Source organism: Alosa sapidissima, chromosome 6 (genome assembly GCF_018492685.1).
Source record: "Alosa sapidissima isolate fAloSap1 chromosome 6, fAloSap1.pri, whole genome shotgun sequence".
NCBI classification, from domain to species: domain Eukaryota; kingdom Metazoa; phylum Chordata; class Actinopteri; order Clupeiformes; family Clupeidae; genus Alosa; species Alosa sapidissima.
Window position 1 is genome coordinate 2,610,058 of NC_055962.1, and position 24,443 is coordinate 2,634,500.

The 24,443-nt window shown below is 38.5% G+C and overlaps 1 protein-coding gene across 11 annotated transcripts in view; it reads right to left on the minus strand.

The window, feature by feature from the left end:
* Nucleotides 1-24,443, minus strand: part of adgrg6 (adhesion G protein-coupled receptor G6) — a 97,450-nt gene that overhangs the window by 16,693 nt on the left and 56,314 nt on the right. For 4 of the 11 annotated variants that reach the window (XM_042095016.1, XM_042095013.1, XM_042095015.1 and 1 more), the window contains 11 exons: nt 23,979-24,035; nt 23,503-23,559; nt 18,441-18,509; nt 14,273-14,343; nt 14,144-14,196; nt 12,033-12,169; nt 11,805-11,925; nt 4,266-4,354; nt 3,269-3,470; nt 2,151-2,316; nt 4-144 (listed from right to left, as the gene is read on the minus strand). In XM_042095016.1, the coding sequence (XP_041950950.1) occupies nt 4-144; nt 2,151-2,316; nt 3,269-3,470; nt 4,266-4,354; nt 11,805-11,925; nt 12,033-12,169; nt 14,144-14,196; nt 14,273-14,343; nt 18,441-18,509; nt 23,503-23,559; nt 23,979-24,035 (1,163 nt within the window). The other 7 variants (XR_006032314.1, XM_042095010.1, XM_042095011.1 and 4 more) reach the window with 4 other exon arrangements.

The following is a 24,443-nucleotide window of genomic DNA, read 5'->3' on the forward strand; positions in this document are numbered from 1 at the left end:
AACCTGAAATAGACCAGTCTTGCTGAAGAAAACAAAGTTTATTCTGGAAATAGCCTCTATATTTGCATTAGTTAAGTTAAGCAGTAACGTTGCTGGCAGTGTAACTACGGCCAGAGGATTCTCAGATTCTGCCAGAAATTTAATCTGAAAGTAGAAAGAGGAACGAAGATGAATACGCCCAATATAATAACCTTGATTACAATATTGCAAAGATGATACTCCAGTAAGGCCCAGCACCTCTTTGGAGGAACATTTAATTTTTATTTCAGCTATGTGCAATACATTGCTAGAGTAGGCTTGGGCGGTATGACGATATAACCGTATACTGGGATATTTGCAAATATCGGAGCTATGATTTTCAGTACAGTTAAAAATATGTATGTTCAGTGTAATCAAATTGTATATGTTCATAATACAACAGGTATATTTGTAACTGCTTTTAAAACCGCTGTTGTGAAACCCATACTTAAAAATATCTTATATCATTAAGTATGATATTACATCAATATCATACTTAATAATTACAGGCCTATATGAAACCTACCTTTCCTAAGCAAAGTAATTGAAAAAGTTGTTTGTAATCAACTACAGTAAATACCTTCCTCAACAAAAGCAGTATTCTTGAAAAATTCCAATCAGGTTTTAGCACAGAAAAATTCCAATCACAGCACAGAAACGGCACCCCTGGTAAAAATAGTTAATGATCTCAGACTTGCTACTGACTTAAACAAAGTCTCAAACCTTATTCTTCTAGATTTGAGTGCAGCATTCGACACCATTGATCATAACGTTTTAATTCACCACATCGCGAAGTGGGTTGGTCTCTAAATCAGAGATTTTTATGTTAGTCTAGGGGATCATGTGTCAGTGTGGCCCAAAGGAGCTGTCTTCTGCTTTTTCCTCTATATATGCTTCTGTTAGGAAACATCATATGGTCAGTCAGCAGTCAGCACAAGTCAGCATATAATGTAAACTTCCATAGCTATGCAGACGATAGCCAATTATATATTTATGTAGAGCCAACAAACCCAGATGGCCTTTTCTCCCTTATCGCATGCTTAGCCTCCATTAATCAGTGGATGAGCAACAATTGTTTTTAAAGCTAAATGACGTTAAAAGAAAGCGAGACACCATTCTTAGTAATCTTGGGAACCTGACACACCAGGTCAAATCAAAAGTAGCAGGCCTAAGTGTAATCTTAAATTAAGCTTCAAGCCCCATATTAGTAAAGTTACACAGGCAGCTTATTTTTGCCTGAGAAACATTTTTTGCAAACACCACGCTCTCCCGTTTGTTTTCTGTGGGTGCGTGATCCAGAAAACTTACAGATTTTCAAACAAATCTAAAATTCTCTTTTTTCTCGCTGATTTATTGCCACTAGCAACAGGGGTAATGCCTGAGAAACATTGCCAAAAGTGTGACCTTTTTTAACTCAACAAGATGCAGAAATTAATCCATGCCTTTATCACTAGTAGGTTAGACTACTGCAATGCACTTTTTACTGGTCCCCCAAAAAAGCATATAAAGAAATTGGAACTCATACAGAACTCTGCTGCTAGACTTTTAACTAAGACCAAGAAGAGAGAGCACATCACCCCTGTGTTAGCTGAACTGCACTGGTTCCCTGTTTCCTATAGAATTGATTTTACAGTTCTGTTAATTACTTGCAAAGTTCCAAATGGCAGAACACCTTCATATATCTCTGAGCAATTAAATATCTTTAGATGTCAGTATGATGAAGAGAATGGGTGTATGCTATGTATACGTTGTGTCTGAAAAAAAAAACTCCTTCCACAAACCGATCATTAGACAGATTTTGCATATGGCCCTACAGATATTTGCAGAGAAAGTTTGATGCATTCGGCCTCAAGAGTTACAATGACTTTCATAGAAAGTATTCCTCCTGACAGTTAAAGCACATGGCTATGGAGCTTTGTAAAATGACAGGTTCAGTCAGCGCTACCACATTGTAGGCCCTAAATATTTTAATCACCATACTCTATAGAAATTTAAGATTGTACATTTAGAATTTTTGAAATTAGTACCCGATGTGCCCGATCTACACCAGATTTAAAGCATGATTTCTACTTTTCATCAACTTGTGAACATTTTAACATTTAATAAATTGAAGTGGATTTTTTTTCAGGTACCTCGGGTTCTGTAGTATTGGGAGGGATAATAGCGCTGAAGGTGGTCCCATTGAACTCACTGGCATTAACAGCGGATATACCCACAGCCAGGTTCTTAGAGGAGGTTCTGAAGATTGGGCCTTCAAATTCAATCTTCTGAACCAGGTTATCCACAGCTCTCAAAGCACTGGCCAAAAAGAAAAACATGAGTAAATTGTTTAAACCATGTGTATGACTGTTGTGACAGGTTTTCAGCAATGTTTATTTGTGAGAACCTCAGCTATGGGTTTAGGCTACTCTGCTGGGTGATGCCAACCCGTGAAAAAGGGGTGATATTTAGGTTTATGGTATTTATTAACTTCAGCTCACTCACACAAAAGTCATTATGCCATTGTAATATATACCTATATATATATATAATGCTACCATCACTTTCATAATACTCATACAAAAGATATAGCTTAAGTCATTCATAGAGTGAATACAATCTACAGAAACTACTTGCAGTAATGTGAAACTAAATGCCATGCAGCTGTGGCACACACTTTTGTGCTCTTTTGTGTTATTCATAGCTGAAGAAACTAGTGTTGTACTTTCAACATAAAATAAAGAATTCACTTTCGGCTCACTTTTTGCTATTCATGCAACACTTTCCAATGTGCATACATGCTTCTCAATGTGCAGTAAATGTGAAGAGCAGAAAAAAATATAGATTTCTGTGGTTAATCTTGAACTCAGAGTATGTTTCATGACTTAGTGGGAGTCAAAGTAGGAAGAGCTGTCGTGCAAGTGTATTTTCTTGTGTATGATTGAGTGGAGTTACACTTGGGCAAAGCCAAAATCTGCAGTTACTCCAAGTGTGTTCCAATATACACAACCACAATAACCTTCAGGAAATAAATTACAGTTCTGAGAGGGCTATGTAGTCTTGCAGCTCACTCAGTATAGAAGAGCAATTAGCCATGCAAATGTGAGAGGGGAAAGAGTTAAATATGACAATACTCTATCAAATGAGGTGCATCATAAGAGGACATAGTTGGTGTACAGACTCAATGCACAGCTGATTTTGAACACAAAGCCACAATAAATCAGAGCAAGAAGGACTGAGCAGTTCTTTGATAGCAGGTGTAAGTACTGACATTTCAGAGGCAGCTGCTTGTGCTGTGCTGGAGCTGGTCATCACATTGGAGATGATGTTTACCACGGCTTCGGCCAGAGTTTTATTGATTCGGGCTACATTAACCAGCTCCTTTACTTTTGTAACTACCGTGGACACCTCCTCCTTTGACAGCTCATTGTTACTGATGTCTGCCAACTGCACAGCCACGTCTGCAGCAGTCTCTGTTGAGATGAAGTGCAATGTACATTTATAAAACCCATTTAATTTTTTTATCAGATAAACAGTTCTAGATATATTATAACTTTAGACTTTAACATTTCAGCAACATATTACTTGCTGACATACAAATGAATGGACTACTTGCGGAATGATATGAAATAGGTGAATCAGAAGGAGTCATTAATTAACTAATCTAGGGGGTGCTTTAGTGATGCTTTTTCAACCATGGGGGCATGTATGTTTTGGTTTATGTAACTTTACCTGTGCCTCTGGACATCTGCTTTGGATTGCATATTGTGTAATTCATGTCTCACCACTGACCTCAAGCTGGCTGTTACAGTTTTTACACACTGCTGCTTTCTCTGGTTATTGACTCATACAATGTTTTCCTGAATACCTGTTTTAATCATTGCCTTATTTTTTTTTACTACTAGCCTAGTCTGGAGTCCTAGCTTCTTGTAAGAGTTTATGGTGTCTTTTTTTTTGGTCACCTTCTGGCCTTATCGACCCATGGCAATAATAGGCTAGTTCAGTTAAAAACCCTACAATCACAAACATGGCCCATCACCTATTCCATTTCTGCCCAACACTCAATGTCTTCTATAATGTGCCAAGTATACCAATACATTCCATATTTCTTTTAGCTACTACAAGCTCTCTTTCTGAGATAATTGTGCATTAGGCTATCAGAGATGATTGCATGAATATATCAGATTTCATTCTAAAAAACATATAATATATATGTATTATACAATTTAAATATGTCTTTGGCAATTTCATTGTAACATTAAACCTACCTTCAGAAACCTCAATGTCCTTTATGCTTGGGCAGTTGGCGGCATCTGAATCATTCCATTTTGATTTGAAATCTCGTGAATCAATGAAACTGAAAGCAAAAAATGCTGTTGATTATTATACAATTCAAGTAATAAATAATTATTATACATATAACTACATGCACCGCAAAGTGGTACAAAATATGACAGCCGCTCAGTCCTGTACATTCTCTCCACAAAAATAAATCACACTTGTCAATTTGTCTCCATTTCCTACTCCATCCCCTACTCTTCCAACTTTTGTGTATGTAAATGAGTGTGTACAGTACAGTATGTGTGCTTCTCTGTGTGTGAGTTTTCGCTTGTCAGTGAGTGTGTGGGGGTAATAGGGTGCCTGTGTGTGTGTGAGTGTGTGTGTGCGCGCCTGCTTGCCTGCATGTATGTGTGTGTGTGTGTGTGTGTGTTTGTGTGCGCCTGCATGTGTGTGCAAGAATCTTTATGTGTGTGTTTTTTGCGTGTGTTCATGAGTGTGTGTGTGTGCATGCATAGTGTACAGTCACCATCTACAGGCCAGTTTGTGTACAGTCAATTAATATACACATAAATTAATTTCTTGTATGTCCCCCCCATGAACGGAATTCCACGAAACTTGGCTTGCATTCGGGGTGTCTTAAAGATCTTACATCTCCAATTTTTTGTGCAGTTTTGACCATGTCAGCCAGAGATACCTGCAATTACAACACATAATTTTTGCTTTTTCATTTTTAATTTGAACAAAAAACAATGGTCAGTGTCATCCTTGTGGGCCTACATGCCCACCAAGTTTCGTGCATCCCGGTCTTTCAGAAAGTGTCCCGAGAAAAAAGAGACACAAAATTACTGTTACTGTCAGGATTTGTTTAATTAGCAAAGGTGTATTTCTTTTGTTCTTTTGTTGACAATCAAATGCAAAATGATGATAATGACATAAGTAATTGAACAGGATGGCTTCTAGTGTCAGGATGATGACAATAATTGACAAAAAGATAAAGGTATGCTTTTAGTAATACGGACCAATTTGGAGTCAACGTCACGGCTTTCCATGTAAAATTCCAGACTTTCTTGATCTTATTAAGGAATGCTCACATGCAACTGTGACACGTCAGTGATGGAACAGTGATGGAACAGCAACGGAACGCACACGCTACAGTGGGGGGGTGTCTTTGGCGTAAGAAACATTTGTTGAAACATTGACCAGCTGTCACTCTTCTGAGTTAATGTTACACAACTTAGCAGTTACTTGATATCCAGCTGCTGTTACAATGGCTCAACCTAAAAGTGTTAAGGTGAGTTTTTTTACATGGACTGAGGATGAGGTAGACTTGCTGCTTCGGGTTATAAATGAGTACACCCAAAAAGCTATGGAGAACATTGATTGGGAGTCCTATGCAAGTAAATAAGGGGATATCCTTCAAAGATTTACTTCTCAGTATTCATCACCTGCAAACGCCTCACGGCCAATTCTGACCGCCGACATGGCGTGTGCATTCCGTCTGTGTTCCATGGCTGCTGCGTCACGTTTTATGTGAGCATTCATACCAGAAAACTCACTGATGCAGTACTGCTGGGCCAGTCTGCCTATTAAATAATCTCTTAACTGTCTCTTTTGGTCTCCCAGCACGCTTGCATGTCATGTGAAAAATAGGTGCTGGTCCTATTTCTATCATGCACACATTTTCAGTGTGGCTCAAGCTGCGCCTGAGACGTGCATGTCACACAGGCAGTGTGCACACTTTAACCTGTTAACATGGGCGCCAAAATGAAATCGGACAGGTCACGTAGCGGACACGCAGTCGCCACGCATGCGGTGTGAATCGGCCGTTAGACCTGGGTAAAGACTTCACTCATGTGGTGGATGAAATCGTTAACTGAGGCACTAAGGAGAAACTACAGACAAGCAGTGGATTCTGGGAGGAAAAGTTGTGATGGGAGAGTCACCCTGCTTTTCTTTGATGTCTGTGAGAAGATATGGGGTGGATCTCTGGCAACAAACACACTCAACTTGGGCTTGGGACCAAGTTAAATAACAGATCCAGGCAAAATGGGAATTATGAAAAACGTTTAGACTCAATGGACTAAAGCCCTGAATGTTTTCAACTGCTAGTGACGCCCCTGGTCCAGGGTTTTCATTAAAGTGGCAGGCATGTCCATGTTGAGGAGTCTAACGGCCAGAGGGAAATAGCTCTTCCGTAGTCTCACAGTTCTGACCATCAAACTACAAAAGCTTCTGATTTTAACGAACTGAACAGGCAGTTACTGGGATGGGTCTAACGACATGAGAGCACAATTTAGTAAAATGAGCCCACTATTTAGTAAAACATGCTCAAAATTGAGTCAAATGAGCACACAATTTAGTAAAATGAGCGCACGTTTTCTGGATATACACCAAATATCTAGCAACGACCCCTCCAGGGTTCCGAAAGTACGCCCCCCACAATGCACATGCACCAGCCAATGGAGCCCAGCTACAGACCCTTCCCAAGGAATATGGTTGATGTTTATAGGATCCCACAAGACTTCAACCCTCAACTTACCATTTTCAAATCTTTTCATCCCAGACTGTTACTCAAACTAGACTGCATAATAATATGTAGATCTTACCATTTTCATAGATTACATGGGTGTTTCAGAAGAGTTATACTATACTGAGCATCCAAAGGGGTAGACATATGGCCATGCTGACTTTTTGTCAAGGCTAAAGTGCTTTGATTATTACAGTAGAGAAAATAACAATACTTAAAAAACATTGAATTTCAATCTTGCTCATCAGATTCCTCCTCCGATTCTGCCTCAAACATATGCGGGTCAATGAGTATGGGCTTCATGGATCTATTGCTCCAATACACAGGCTCTGGTAGCATAATGTTACATTACCAATTTGAGTTGAAGATTACCAATTACCAATTTGAGTTGGAGATTCAGGTGGAAGTTGCCCCCTCAACTGTTGTGCTTAAAAGACGTAAAGCTCACTTAATAATTTTTCATGTGGATGTCATATCAGCATAAAGGGCATTAAATATCTGCTAAATTGGACCATTTTATTCCCCAGCTAAATGATAGGGTTGTAAATGGGCTTGTGAAATAACATCTGAGCATTTATTGATAGACCATAGTTGCATAACTGCTATGTCAGCATCAGCGAATGAGATAAAATAATACGTTCGTCCATTCTGTCACCTTTAATGTATACTATTTGACTAGTGATTTTGACTTTAAACTGTTTTTTTTAATGATGATGCCATGTGTATAATTACCGCCGCTTTTTTTTTTCCCCCCCGTCATCTACTTCCTGAATTTTTGGTCAATGATACCCGGGACACCGAAACACCGGGGCACATGAAATTTTGTGGGTATGTAGCCCCACTAGACTTTTACGGAAACATTTTATTTGGTCCCCGGGGGCCCCTGAAACCCCCAAAATGCTGTTTTTCCTAAATAACTACATAAACCGTGGCACTGAGGATGAAGAAATGTTTATGGTATGTTGGTCTCAAGGGCCCACATCAACCTAGCCTATAATCACTCATTTGTGATTTGCACCCCCCCCCCCCCCCCCCCGTAAAAAATGAAATTGCATTATCATTCTGCTTTAATCGCCAATTTTCAGTTAAGATGTTCAGAACTGCATCAAATTTTATGTGTAACCTGACATTCTCTGGGGGTATACCAAGTTTCGTAGAATTTCAAATTTCAGATCTCAAATTTTTTTTTCAAAATAAATTCCTGAATTTCATCTCAGAATTTCATTTCAAAATAATCAAAATTAATTTATGGGTAACACTGTTGATATATGTGCTGTGTAGTGAATTAGTAGACCTGTTCCAAGACATCGAAGACACAATATACATGTCATATGTACATGTAAGTAATTAACTGGTACACTTAATAGGTTTATTCCACTGTATCAAAGAGTAACAAGGTTGTAGCAGCACAGCTGTTACATGTACACTGAAGACAATGAGGCCTTGACTGGAGCTAAAAATGGTTTGTATATCAAATCTATCATGACCAGATATACCCCATCCAGCAAGTCTCAGGTCAGCTCTTTGCCTATGATGAAAATGTAGGCAAAGTTTTGTAAAAGCACTCAGTATTACAATGTAACAACTATATGTAGGTACCCACAAATACAAAATGCAAGTACAACTAGAGAATGTAATTCCAGGGAATTACGAGTGCATGAAAATGGAAAAATGGCTGCGGAATGAAATATTGTTAAATATAATCCAAGTAAAAAGATGGAGGTCAGATAGAGAAAAAAGCTGGCAGGGAGTCATCAATTTATGACAACTGACAGTTGGAATGGCCGAACAGTTAAATAGTTGAGTAGTTTAAATAGTTAAATTATTTTATAGCGAATTATTGTATTGAGGACTTATTTTGAAGTTGAAGTTGTTGAGGACAGAGGAAACAGTTGGCGGGAGTTGTAGTTGATGACAACTGACAGTTGGAATGGCCGAACAGTTAAATAGTCGGACAGTGAAAATGGTTAGGTTATTTAATAGGATATTATTGTAGTAAGTACTTTTTTTTTTAAACAGTTGTAGGCAGAGGAAACAGTTGGCAGGAGTCATAGTTGATGGCAACTGACAGTTTGAAAGGCTGAACAGTTAAATAGTTGGATAGTTAAAATGGTTAAATTATTTAAAATGGAATTATTGTAGTGAGGAGTTTTATTTTGAAACAGTTGTGGTCAGGGGAAACAGTTGACGGGAGTCAAAGTTGATAACAACTGACTGTTGCTAGAGTAGTTATGGTGGTTGCTATGCTGGTTGCTAGGTTAATGATGTTGGTTGCTAGGTTTTAACTGTGAATGTGGTTGCTAGGCTGTTGCTAGGGTACTTGAAGTCGTTGCTAGGTTGTCCATGGTGGCTACTATCAGAAAAAAAGGAGTTACTACAGTGGTTTGCTAGTATAATTATCTTGGTTGCTATGGAAACAGTTGAACAGTTAAATAGTTGGATAGTTTAGATGGTTAAATTATTTAATAGGGAATTATTGTAGTGGAGACTTTTATTTTGAAACAGTTGTGGACAGAGGAAACAGTTGAACAGGATCTGTAGTTTTAAGAGAGCCAGATTGTGTGCTTAAAGCCTGAGCCAGACAGTTGCTGGAGGTGGCCGGAACCATATGGCTCTGGCCGGAACACTTGGCATAGGATTCCAAGTGCCCTATTGTGATGCCATAATCGGCAATGTTAAGTCTATGGGGACATTTTTAATAGTTTTTAATTAATAGTTCAAAAAGTATAAAAGATAGAAATATGAAAAATACATTTCACACCTGTCCTAAGTAAGACCTACGTAACGCAGTTTGAATGAAGTTTCTACATTAAACGGTTGAAGCCGCATTAAACGCGGAAAAAGCGTTAGAAGAAGAATAAGAAGAAGAAGAAATCGGATAACAGTAGATTGCATTTTCATGCACTCTAATGATAGTACCTGATAGTACATGTTGTTACACAGGTTGTACCACTGTACCTATTTAGGTAGGTAAACTGTAACAGCGACACATTAAAATAAAGTGTTACCAAGTTATGTGTACATTTAGTGACTGTACACTCATTGGCTTGTAGCTGATGTTGTTGAGCGAAGGGTTGCTGGAAGAGAGTCTCACACACACTCTTTCTCGCAAACACACATACATACATCAACACACACACGCAGGTACACATGCACACATACACACGCACGCATGCACACACACTCACATCCACAGGCACAGACACACACATCCACACAGGTTTCTCAAGTCTCACGCAATGGGCGTGAGACACACGCAATTCAACAAGTTCACACGCTCACACACCACACCTTGCATTTCTCACGCAGAAATATTACTAGGGATGTCAAGGTATCTGCATAATTATTAGAGGAGGCACAGGGATACGAGAGGATTTATCGCAGGGTTCAGAACTAGCGCACCACTCACCAGCCGAATCAAAAAAATAAATAGCCACCGACATCCAATCAAAAAATAGTAGGCTATTCGTTGTATCCGGGTAAAATTCCAAAATAGCACATCCCCTCCCTACAACCACGTTATGCTTGTGTGGGGTTACACGTTTAAGATTTCAAAACTGCACCAACATTCCTTTTTTTTCGAAATTCAACTGTCTGTCATTAGGTAAACCAGCCTACTTATGGCACTTTACAGGGTGTGTAAATCAAGCCTTTTCACAAACATTTGGTCTAGCCTACTTTATGGCAAAATTATTTCTCACCTATAAACTAAACTAAACTGTCGGTCCTAATGACCTAATGATTGTGTCGTTATAGCTTTGTGTAACCCAGACATCAGCAACGTTTTACACGACCAATCACTCTCGTGGCTGTCTGCACTTTCCCTGTCGTCACAGCTGCAACTTTCGCACTCGTTTGTGCTTTTTAGCGCCGTGTTCATCAGGTCCCGGGACACCCATCTGAGCCTCCATGGACCATGTCAACAATGAATGAAAATTAGCTTATTATTAACGAGTGTTATTTCGTTTTTGGGCGCACTCACTGCATTGCAGCGTCATTTTTTCTCTGGCTTCCCGCCAGTTCCTGTTTATTATTTCCTGTCCCGTCCCAATCACATTACCAACAGTGAAATTTACTCCCGTACTGCGGGAAACCCGCGGGAATACCGTGACCCGCGGGAGTCCCGAAAAATTGTCACCCCTCTAATTACAATGACAAATTCAAGGTCTCAAAGGCTTCTTTCCAATTTTTTTTTTTAATTAGTGAGTGAGTGCACCCCCCCCCCCCCACAATCTCACTCCAAGCTGAGCTCAAAACTTGAGAACCCTGCATCCACATACACAGACACACACACACGCACGTACGCATGCACACATACACACACAGACAGAAACACACACATGCACACACATATTCACATACACACAGACATGCACACACGCACGCACACATATACACATGCACACACACACATACACACACGCACACACACATACACATAGGAACGCACATACTATCGGTATCAGCAATTATAATGGGCGATACATAATTACAAATTCAGTAGGATTAAAGGAAAAACGAATATTCATCATCATCATTAAGGCTGCATTTCCAGTATTGCCGATACGTAGTTGGTCCACCAAATGGCGCAGCGTTGCAGAGATGTAACTTTGTTGGAAGTTAATCTAAAGTGAGTTGGAAAAACAATAGACGCTTCCTACAAGGACCACACTGTAGTTTACGGCAGAGAATGTCTAATAAGGGTAGGATGATTGTCACATGTAATGTAATTCCCAGTTCTTCTTAAAGCCGAAATAAACATGAGAATGTTTATCGGACATGCTTGGTTTTTACTGCAGGTACGTTAATCTTATAACCTTGACGGTTTCAAGAGTGGGGGGTGGAGTAGAAGATGGAGACAAATTGATAAGTGTGATTTATTTTCGCGGATGTACAGGACTGAGCGGCTGTCATATTTTGTACCGCTATGTGGTACATCTAGTTTCTGTAATAGTGCCTGTGTAAAACCTGTAAAACAAACAATCAATTTCTATCTCACCAGGTTCTGGAGGCATATTGGTCCTTAAAATGCAAACAGGGAATATGTACGGTCACCATGGGTCTGCTCTCAAGCCACTTGTAACGGTCATCGCTGAGATCTTTCTCTTCAGGACAGTTTTCTGTCATCAATCAGAATAAAAGACATACATTTTCGCCTCATAAATACTGTTAAAGGATTGATGAAGTTGATATCCACTCTGAAGGAAGTGTCAACAGTAAGTCATACCAACAGTTTCCAACGTTACTACCACTGATCCATTTTCATCCATCGTTGAGGACCTCAGCCTATCCTTTATATCTGCCATTATGGCACTTGAATTCATGGTCATATTGTGAACCAAAATGGCCTGGCATTTGTTGTCCCTGACAACAAAATAGAAATATTAAAGAAGATCAGTCATTAATAGTGTTTACTTTCTATTTGCACTCTTTGGCTTGAAAGTGCTAAAGACAAAACACCAATAATGTGGTTTTAAAGGGATACAGCAGTTACCTCTGCCAAAGACAATAACATGGTAAGACTACATTAAGGAGAATATCAATAATAAACAACAATGTGAAAATAGTCAACAACCTAATGGAAATACAACAATATTATAGAAACCATAACGCATAAGAAGCGCTTAATGAACTAAGTGCATGTTGAACAGATATGCCTTTAGACCCCTCTTAAAAGACCCAAAACTATCACAGGAATGGAGAGCACTGGGCAACTCATTCCACCAACGAGGAACCACTGAGGAAAAGAGTCTTGAATTTGACCTAGCATTTATTACACAATAGACACTCATCAGAAGACCGCAGTGGGCGGTTGGGGATGTACATCTTGATCATTGAATTAAAATATCAAGGAGCAGATTTGTCCTATAGGCCAAAGTGAGAAATGAAAGGGAAGTCTGGTTGCGTGCTGGTATTAAATCAAAGGCGGACAGAGGCTTTGTCACAGTATTAATAATTTGTCAAGAAACTGTCTGATAGCCATAGATTTTTTTGTGTTAGCTGGTCTATAGCTACATTTAATGCCACAGACAAACTGGAGTTACATGAAGCACAAGGTTAAGTTGTTGGCTGTGTTCCAGTAATTCTATGTTGTCTTTTAACTAATCCATTTTATGTATTCTACTTTTTAAACTACTGCCCTTTTAGGCTTTTATGTACTTTTTGCTCTTGTTTATGTAAAGCACATTGAATTACTCCTGTGTATGAAACGTTCTATATAAAGAAAATGGCCTTGCCTTGACTTGATACCAGTACAAGGTAGACATTTCCATGTTCAGGATACACGCCATTGGAAATTGTATCTTATCACCAGGGTAAGGGCCAGAGCTGTCAGGATGTAATGTCTACAAATAAAACCAAACTGAACACCTTACAGTACTTTGATGTTGGTCAAATTTCTTACATTTTTTTTTGCAGATCACAGTGCCTAAAACCTACTAGGTAGACCAAAATACAATTTCCTTTATGCTTGAGGAGGAGAGCTTACTCTTTGGTTAGTTTTTATGGCTCGGTCATTTACAAACATGGAACAATACAAAAATTGTCTGCAGCAAAATGTATGAGAACAGTTTACACTCAATTCCAAATTTTGAATGAACTCCAGACAGCCCTCTTTATGCCTCTGTGTCAGCTGACAACAAAAAAGCTGGTGTGTGTTCTGATAAAACAAATAGCATTAATGTTTTCTCTCCAGTTGAAAAGCACTTCCTTCGTTGTTACATTGCATTTACCATAGACACGTCATATCACATGTTAATGATAATTTTACTCACATAAAACATTTGGTCAATAATGTTCAGTTTAGTATTATAAAGAATCTATTTTACATAATTATTTTACTCCAAATTATACTTTTTTGTGTTATTTATTTGTGTCAAACACTTTTTGGGTTATTTATTTGTCACCCTGAGCCTTCTCTGACTCTGCCCCTGCCCCAACCTGGCCCCTGTAAAACACACATTTGAAATTCACTTTTTCTTATGAATTTCTTGTAAGATAATGATCCAAGTGAGCGACAGCAATTTTCTTTCCATGTCCATGTATAAAGCTTGAAAATTATTCCATCAGCAAATTTTTGTTTTTCTGTTCCATTTCTAAAGGGGATATGTCTAAAGTATGTCAAAAAACTACCCGTGCATTTGGGCAGCGGAAAGGGGAGCAATTAAGAACTAGGCTGAGGGAGAATGCACACAAGAATGTTTAATAAAAAAATTGTGACAGTACAGTTTACTTACCAAACAAATCAACAGTGATTTTTTACAGATTAAAAGCAGATTTATGCACTCTACATCCAAGGTTAAGAAAATGTAGTTTATTATGGTGAATAAAATCTCTCACCTGTCACACTTCACATGTTTTGGATATATCCAGTAGTGGGAAGTCGACTTGAGCTGTAAAACAAAACTTTCAAATTATCTTTGGTCTTTAGGTTAGAGTAGATAAAAAAAATGACAGATGTTTCATTACCAATTCTGTGAGTTCAGTCACATCAGGCTCATTCTGTTGAGGGAAAACAAGTTCAACTCTGTAGAATACCTCTGCAATAAAAAAGAAAGGACAGATTGTTTGCATAACTTTAAGTGAATTCCACCACCGAGCTAAATGTCCGTGTTGCATAGCAGCATACCTGAGGAGCAGTTGGCTGACGACAACTATGTATCTCTATGAGATATCTATATACATATTTCCAAATGGTTCAGTTAGAATATTTCATTTCTTCTGTGTTACTACAGCCTTTCAGCCTTTCGCAAAATCCTGTTACTGCTATGCTCCACTTGACAATACAGGGTAGTTCCACTAGCACTAATAAACTAAAAAGTATTAAGTTGCATTGTTAGTGTATATCTACAATAAATTACATTTATTTTGCATGGCAAAACTAATCTTAGGAGACTTCTGATGTATTATTTTGAAAAAATGACATTTTGTTCTGAGATTACCTGTTAAAACATTGTCATAGACACACCAGACTTAATTAAAATGGATTCAAAGTACAATACAGGGATTGTAGTCGCCAATGGGCTTTACAGCCTAAAAGCTTTAGAAATCTCCTAAGAGAAAATGCACAACTAAAACTAAAGAGAAATAATGTAGTCCTCTGTAACAACACTAGATTCTTTGTCCATAGGAGAGCTCCCAAGCCACCTTAGAACAGCTGATTTGGAAAATACTACAAAATGTTAATGCTCACTAATGACATTAAGAAAATAAATCTAGTTATCATCCCACTAGAACTACTGAAAAGGATGATCAATTTTTCACAAATTGGAAAAAAGTACAATGCCATTCCTAAGACTACAAGCACAAATTAAATAGTGACTGGAAGACATACTGTTCCCGGCTGCACGTCCACACAGACACACAACATGAGAGTGTGTTTTACATGGACAGGATGCAAGTTCAGTCAAGACTGGAAAGCTCCATGGGGTGGTGCTAAAAGGCACAGTGCTGTCCAGAGCAGTAACTCTATCAGGTAGTGCAGAAAATGACATTGGTGTGTGGACTAATGAATGATTGTCACCAGTCAGAGGAAAGAGTGTGGTTGAAACTTGGACAGCAGCCTCTTTGTTGCCATGTCCTATTTGGCTTGCTAACTTATCATCTGTTGAAAGTGGATGATCATTATGTCCATCTTCTCTGTACTGTGTCCCGCTGCTAGATAACCCTGAATTTACAAATGTTGTAGGCTTGGTGTTAGACGGGAAAGTGTTGTTTTTTGCTATCGATGGGGCCTTTACTGCTGATTGACTTCCAGGAGTAATGTGGCTCTGCAGGGAAGAAACTGTTATTTCAGTGTGTGGAAAGGAGACAGATCCAGCTGACTGGGCTTTCTCCATTACTGTGCTAATAACCCTTGGAGAAATGTCAGTTGAAGAGTGGGCTGCATCCATAACAGTGTATTTGGGGAAAGGATTCATACTGGCAGAGTGGACTGGCAATGAATTGGTAGAGAATGGCAAGTGTAATGTACTGAAACCCCACTCATACCATTTTCCCTGAGAATAAAATGTACTATGCTCTATCAGATGACTGGGGCTCATCTGTAGTTGAGAAAGGTCATTATCTGTTGACAATGTCTCAATCGGAAGATCAATGGATGTATCTATGGGGTTAAATAGTTCTAAATGTCCATGCTGAGGTTTAGATGGTTTGAGAAGAATATAAGAGAGTTTGTGACTGACGATATCAGTAGAAGAGACAGAACTTGTTAAGGACCACTCTAAACCTGAATGACTCTGTGTGAGTCCTGTTTGAGGTGATAATAAAATTGTGGGCAAAACATCCAATGTCATCCTACCTGATATCAACACTGTGTTAAATGACATATGAAAGCTTGTCATCATTGACACATTGTTTGTGTTTGCATAATGCTTATGGCCTTTACTCCCAAACATTGGAGTTTCTGTAAAACGGCTTCCGTAAATCTGTGACAGATTTGAAGTATGAGGTATATCTATTTGGGACTTCCGTGTTGAGTCTGGCATTATCACACCAGTTCTCATGGGCCAGTTAGAGCTTAATTCGCCAAAACGGATTTTAGGTTGTGTGTCTTCCAAATAATCACTGAGAATAGAGTTAAAATGACTTCTCAATGAAGGTAAAATGGAATCACTGACACTCTTGGAGGGAAACATGTTTGATGTTCTAGGAGAGTCAGGAGTCATGGCAGTAGCTATTGCAGTGAGATGTTCCAAATATAACTGAGCAGGAACTATATCATCAGTTGTTAACAAGTCATGTTGGAAGTAAATAGAGTGTGTCAAACTAGCCTCTAATGGTTCCCTATTCTGTGATAGGTTGAGAGACATATTTTCATGAACAGTATCAGTAAGAGGTTGAATCGTTTTCTCTGTAATGATAAGACTTGGTAGGGACAAAAACAATGGTTTTGCCATGCTGAAAGCCCCATTACTTTGTGTTGAAGAATTGAAAGCTAATAGCTGTAAAGTTTTATTTTTTGGAGATGTTTTATGGTTGGTAGGCAGTAAACTTAATACTGGTGTAGGAGTCAATATGCCTTTGGAGTGTTCACGGAGGACTCCTACTGAAGACAATGGTGTATGCCAGGACTGTGTGCTCATTAGATGGAAGTCTGTCTTGTAATTGTGCAGTATAATTTCACTTGAGATAGAGTTGTCAGTTTTTTGCCTGCTGTTGGCGCTTGGTTCATACATCTCCATAAGTGCTCCTCTTGAAAGCAAAGTCTGTACTGAATTGATTGGAATGGACCACCTGCTCCACATTGTGGTTTGAAGTACCGTAGCTTCAGTCACACCCCAGGGAAGTATGGCATATTGACTATGAAAGAGTTTGTCCACATTAGAAGGAGGAGTCGTTGGGTTGCTGAGTATTAACACATCATTGTAGATGGTAGCATCCAGGTGATCGGAATTCATGGTTTCCACGTGAGAATAGATTGAGTCAAGATCATAAAGGCCAAAAGGATTGACTCCAATATCAGAGTTGAAAAATGGTTCAATTCCAGATGCATAATCCAGTGCCTCAGTCAAAGTCCTGTTTTCTCGATCAACATTCAATACCATCGGTTGGCCTAGTGGTTTGTTTTTACGGTTGTTGAGAGACAGTACTTGGAAAGACTCAATGTTTGTGCTTTTGTTCTGGACATCTGCCTGTTGCAATGATAGATCCACCTGAGGATTAGTCTGTTTCAGTTTACTGATATCTGCTGATGTTTCTGATCTTAGAGATGTGCCTAAAAGGCTCACTGTTTGTGGGGCAGGTGGTTTAGTTACACGTGCAAATGGCTGTTCTTGCGCCTGGGTGGTAGTGGTAGGGGACTCCTGCTTCTTCCTCAAAGGCCAAATGAGTGGGGTGGAGATAAAACCCAAAGAGAATTTGGACGTTCTGATAGCAGGAATGCCATGAAGTCTCACTGGTGTTGTGGTGGACAGTGACACAGGACGTTGAGTGACTCGGAGCGCAGACCACAAATACACAATTTTTTCTCTCTCTTCCGAATCCAGGATCAGGCCGTTTGAAAGTGGGGAGGTCAAAGCAATCTGTTATTTATTGTATGCATTAGTAAATGTGAGAATTGTGTTCCATGTGTATATTTCTGATGGTCACAATGTAATGTTGTTAGCACTTCTGGAAGCAATATCACGAAAAAACATACATCATTAAAAAAAATAAATACAGACAGTGTGCATTAATGTGCAATACAATTAGTATGCTATTTTTGTTATTACAGAATTATGTGAATATACTGTATATGAATATCAATTAAGATTGAAAAAGAAAAACAAGGATGGAAGCATCTAAATAAATTAATTGAGAGTCTAGGCTTAAATAAACTCGATAAGGAATAGAAATATGAAATAGTACACTATTATCTGTCTACCACGGTGATTGGTGAAAGAAGACAACCATGTATAAAATCTCAGGGGGCAATATCAAATAGTTGAGTTAGGACACTCAAAAAATTCAATTGAAAACCCTTACTGAATGTGAAACAAATGACACACAGGTAAGCACATCTGGTTAAATGTCACAGTAGACATGTGTGCATCATGTACTATAAGCAGAGCACAGTTAACAGAAAATCAAAGCATGACATTTTATATATTTTTACTGTTTATGCTTGATTTGACAATGTTGACAATATTCTTCTTACCCTCATGATTCTGGTTAGTAATGGAAGCAGGTTGGTTAACAGTTGGAGGGAGGGTACTTGTGGGAGAGACTGCCACCAAGGGTGAAAACAAAATCAAATCACAAAAAGCATATGTTGCATGTTAAGTGTTGACATATTAAAAATTAGTTATTCTTATTGTCTCAGTATGCCTTTAGTTCCTTGCATTAAGATCTGAGCAAGTTAGATCAGTTTAATATATTACATGTTAGGAAATATAGTGTTATTGACTGTGGCAACAATTTATTTTAAAAGTTATTGATTGAGTAAGAAATGGTAAATAATAAACAATGTAACTGACAGTTAAGACAGTTACTAAATCTGTCAATATTCACTTTATTTTACGGGGTACTTGTTTCAGTGCATTTACATGATGAAGTACATTTTAACAACCTATGTAACGATATGTAATATCACATATTTACGTTGTCCATACACAATGTTTTTTTTGGGTACCTACAGACCAGTAGTACATGTATACTGTAATAAGAAGTGCTTGTTACAATACTTTGCCAGAGTACTGTAGCCTCTCTCTTTGGGGAAGAAAAAAAGTGTCTCGACACCCTAACATTAAAGTGTAACTCCGCAGTAAAAACAACCTAGGGTCTATTTACGGTAGTTAACAAGTTCAACCATTTGATTGAGAACAAAATTATGTTAATTGGTGGAGCTTTGAACAAGACCGTTTTTTGCATTAATGAACTAGTACAGTACCCGTTCAAACATGCCATTCCTGTAGAAAACCCGTAGCCCAATTTCATGCCCGCAGGTATGCCTGCTTTAAAAATAGGATGATAGGGAAACATCATTCCAGCTAAGCATTCAATAATGAATATATTATAATATATTAGCCTATAATTAATGTGCAGTAAGGAGAATTTAGGCATGCCTACATGTGACATTTTTACAGATCAAAATGGCATAAGCCTAACAGCTGTTTTGAGTTAAGGCTCAAAACAGCTGTTAGGCTTATGCCATTTTATGTGTTATGTGTATGCTATATGTATTATGTGTATGCTATATTTTTATGAATGCTTATTGAATAACTTCCTGATAGAAAAGACAAACCATTTTGTGGAATGATGCATCATCGTATGAAATTTGCAATGATGTGACTCAACAATCTCTGGTAGCCTATAAGTGACATCACTCTCTGTCTACCACTCTTTGTAGCTGATCTACTGTAAATGAGGGGGAGTAACTACAGTAGAGCGGAGAAACCCAATATGTTCTTCTTTTACCGATATATTTAACAATATCTTTTGCATTACTTATCCAAATGTCTAACTTGGCACTGCACTTACTCGTGCCTGTAGCAAGACACCTTCCACATTTGAAATCAATCGGAGGAACGGCTCGAGAAATATGCGAATAACAGACAGACAGACAGATGCTCCTGTAATTTATAGATAGAAAGCTAAGGAGGCCAGCTAGCACATCAAAAACCACTGTTGACTGTTGTATGGTACATTTGTCAAAACAGAGGTTAGATCTCAAATGAAAGGTAACTTACACTCAGTTATTATTAAAAGAAGGGTGGGGGGGGGTAAGGTGTAGATGTGTGTGTGTGTGTGTGGGGGGGGGGGGGGGAATGGTATGTACTGTATGTATGTGTGTGTGTGTGCGGGGGGTGGTGGTGGTGGTGTGTGTGTGTAGGGGGGGTGTACCTAGGGGCATGGGCGGATTATGAACTTCCGGCCCCCTGGGCCCAGATGTATTAAGGGCCCCCCCACTTATGGCCGTATATGTGGGAGGGGAGGTTTGGGGGTCATCCCCCAGAAAATGATATTGAGACAATGATTCCATGCAAAGGCTTGGGCTTCAGGGCCCCCTGACCCCCTGGGCCTGGTAGGCCCGTGCAGTAATCCATCCCTGGGTAGGGGTGTTTATATGGTCATGTTTTTAAGCAGCTATTTGAGCTAAGTAAAGTGTCATGGTGACACTTTATATCTAGTAAATAAACCTTAAATAAAGTGATATCAGTATGTTATTACATAATTGACTGCAGTTATTACATAAAAAAGTTGTTTTTTTAACCCAGCCAATAACGTAATAACCATCCAATAATGTAATAACTTATTACATTATTGGAAAAAAGTTATTACGTTATTGGTTCAGAAATGTTATGACATTATTGGCAAATTAATACTTTATTGGCTTTATTACATTAAAATTATTATGTCACTGGCCATTATGACGTTATAGGCCATTATTACATTATTGGCTGCTACAAGGCTGGAAATGTTAAAGACAACAGAATGAGGAACAATTCACTACTAATTAGGTTAACTGGCACCATGATAGGGTATAAAGGCCCTGTACTATTTCTCTTCCCTTGACCCTGCCACTTCTTTGAAGTGCCCCTTCACTGGGGAGTGAGAAGTGTAAGGGGTTGAAATCTTTACCTACGAAATGGGACAAGACTCGATGTGTCATTGCATCATACTGTCAATAGTAGCCAACGAGTTCACCTATGTTACACACGCATCGACGGGGGTGCTAGTAGTCATTAGCTGTTACAGTACTCTCCAGATTTATTGGCACCTTTGGAAAATATGAAAAAAATAATGCTAACAAAAAACAAGCAATAACTTTCCGAGGCAACATTAGGCTATTGGGCCTAGGTAAATTTACAATTGCATCCAGGGGAGACTTTTCATTTTCGCAAAGGAATTCAAAAAGGCCAGTTGGGGTTATGGGAATTTGTGAGTGACACTTGTTTAGCTCACTTCAGCAAGTCTTTCATTTACCCAGTAACAGTGAGCAACACAGAGGTGTTTTCAAGTCTATAGGCAGAGATCCACTTTAGTGTAGCACAGGGCTCCGAACCGGTTCAAGGAACGAAAACGAAAACCGAAAACGAACGGAATTTTACGGAATTGTACGAGGAGCGGAAACGGAAACGAAAACAAAATGGTCTTCAACTGTTCCGGAACAGAAACGTTATTCTGAAATCCACAAAACCGGTTAATAATGTTTTTTTTCGTTCTCTATATATTTTATAAAATTTCACAAAAGCATATCCTAAGTGTTCTACTCGTTTGATTGTAGGCGAACAACCTAATAATTTGATTTCTGCAGTTTGAAAAAAAAAACCCAGAATAAATTGACATTTGGTCCAAATGTGTATATTTTGTCTTGCCGTTGTAATGTAACCTATCCGTCTGCCACTTCGGATCTTAGGCCAGCTCGTAGCGTAGGCTACTGAAACTGATTTGGAAATTGCTTGTAGCCTATGCATAATAGCCTATTTTGCCTGTCCACGCCTTGTCGTTTTAAAGTCGGGATTTGAAATGTTTGCGCAATTATAGCCTATTCTATGCAAACGGGATTAACGGGAAATTTGAGAGAGGCCTTGTCAGCAACAGACAGGTTCGTTTATAAACAGGGTTGGAATTATAGCGCAAGCCTTTGAAGATCTCCATATGGATAAAATTTAGGCTGCAACCAGGTAAGGAGTTTAGCACGTATCCAGAAATATTTTTGATAAGAAATGATTTATAGGCATAGGTTAGGCCTACAGTAAATCTGTAGGCTATGGGATGGATAGCCCATCTGAATGTTTTTGGGTGCCGCCTGTGATTTATTATTTTGGGGCATAGCTACGGTATAGGCTAAATCAAGGGGAAATAATGAGTACGTCTATTCTAAAGTCCACAAAAATAGACTTGATAGGCCCGCCAAACACTGCCGGAACTTTAAGAACGAACGATATTTTGCGTTCCGAACCGGTTCAGGACCGATATGTTGGTGGCGGAACGCATGCAAGAACGAAAACGTTAAACATAGGCCTACCTGAACCGTTCGGAACGGAACATTTGAAAAATAATTTCGTTTTCAAGCCCTGGTGTAGCATAAGATGTGTGTTTATTAGCCTACTTTTCTTTTTTGTAACCCTAAATCAGGCATCAGTCATATTGATGCGGCAGGCTATGCCTAATGCACGCCTCAACGAATTAAACGAATACAACACAATATAACACCATGATGGCCAACTGTTTTAGTTGACTTTAGTCATTTAGTTTAGTTATCCGCAATACAGGCAGATTTTACATTATATGGGGCATGTTAGGTAGCCATATTCCTCCCTGGGACTGGCAATATCAAAATCACACTCCTTGACTGAAGACTTTCTTTAGGGGGTTTATGCAAAGAACATCTAAAAACAATGACATCTTCAGATCAAACATTCACATTACCTCAAAAGTTTTATCGATGTGTCCCAGACATCAACTATATTGATCACTGGTCAATGGTTAGTCGGTAAGGAAAGATAAAAGATTAAAGATAAGGAAACGTGTGGTTGTCCTCTATCTTTGTTAGTTGGCAGGATGTATCTGGTTGCTATGCATTCATTTGAAGTTACACCTCACTTTATAAGAGAGCCTTATTTGAGATATTTTGGAATAGATTTTTAAATTGTTTAAGTCAGATTTCAGTGTGGATTGACATGATGTACTTGTAATGGTTCCTATGTGGAATTATGGATACTGCCCAGAGACTTGCCTAAAAGGACTTTGACCTCACAAATTTTACAGATGACCCCTTATTTTAGAGATAGGTAACTTTAGATATTCCAATAAAACATTTTTTGACCAACTTTTGTGGTGACATGCCCCATAAAGTATTAATAGCCATATCATATAGGTAACACCCTTAACCCTAAACCTAACCCTAACTTGTCATGACAAAAACCAAATGACACTTGATGACAGAAGTGTTATGTCATAAATGTTCATGACGGTGTCATGTCACTCTTATGTAGATAGGCTACCTTCAAGTAAAGTGTAACCAAATATAGCTCGCTTAATAGCATGGAGCTATTTTGTCCTCAAGACAAATATACTGAATTGCTTTATTGTGTGTATGTTAGGATCAGTGACACTGAGTGAAGATTTTTCAACACTGGACAGAAAGAACCGCTGCAATTCAAAGCTAAAAACCTATTGTGTGGCCTCTACCCCAAACTTTCAACTGTATTCATTACTTAAGCATGAGGACAATCCATGTTTTTAACATAATTATTTGAAATGGTAATGCTTACCAGTGCTTGCTTTTAAAGTCATGCTAATGGTGGTTACATGTGCTGTGGGTGTCTGAACTGATAACCAGAAGGCATAAACAAATCAATAGATTAAGATGAATTAATAAGTATATAGTTCATATATTTAAAACATCTAGATGAGTACATGGAATGAATCTATATACTATATATGTACCCTGGTTTATAAAAGTTAAAAAGCATATTTTATAACTGTTACGGTTATGGTATTCAGCAGATTTTTTTTACCCAAAGTGACTTGCAACAATAGAATAATAATTAACAATTAAAGTGACCATTACAGTAATATATAAAAATACTTAGCCTAAATGTAAACACAACCAATTAAAAATAAAACATAATGGCAAATAGCTGCATTACAATAACCATATATCAAAGTTAATAAAGTATGGGTCAATTAAATTGATTAATTAGATAAATGATGGTTAAAAAGGTGTTATGTACGAGTGACATCTTACTTGTGCTGCTGGAGATGGATGGTATACTAGTGGTGACTGACACTGGTGATGTTTGTGCTATTGATGGTACACACAAGGTTAGATGGTTAGTAGAGTTTTTTTATGTTGTTGTAGAACACCCTGTACTGACTGGTCATCATACATGCAGTAAGAGGATTTAGCATAATTGCCATCTTTGTAACCAGTTTTCAACACCAGTTTCAACCTATCAGTGCCTATGTGAGTACTAATAATTACTAGACAGCTGGTTAGGTAAAGTCTATGCAGTCCTCCCTCTGTGAGAGACAAACAAAGATCATCAAGATGGATATCAGTGCTTTGTCTCCATGTGATCTGGGAAAGAAGTTGGAAAATTAATGTAATAAAGGAACATAAAAAGGGGTTTCTAAAACTCAGTGGTCTACAAACACCTGTGATTTTTTTTCAGATTTTTTCGTAGAGGGTCACCTGCCAAATTTTGATGAA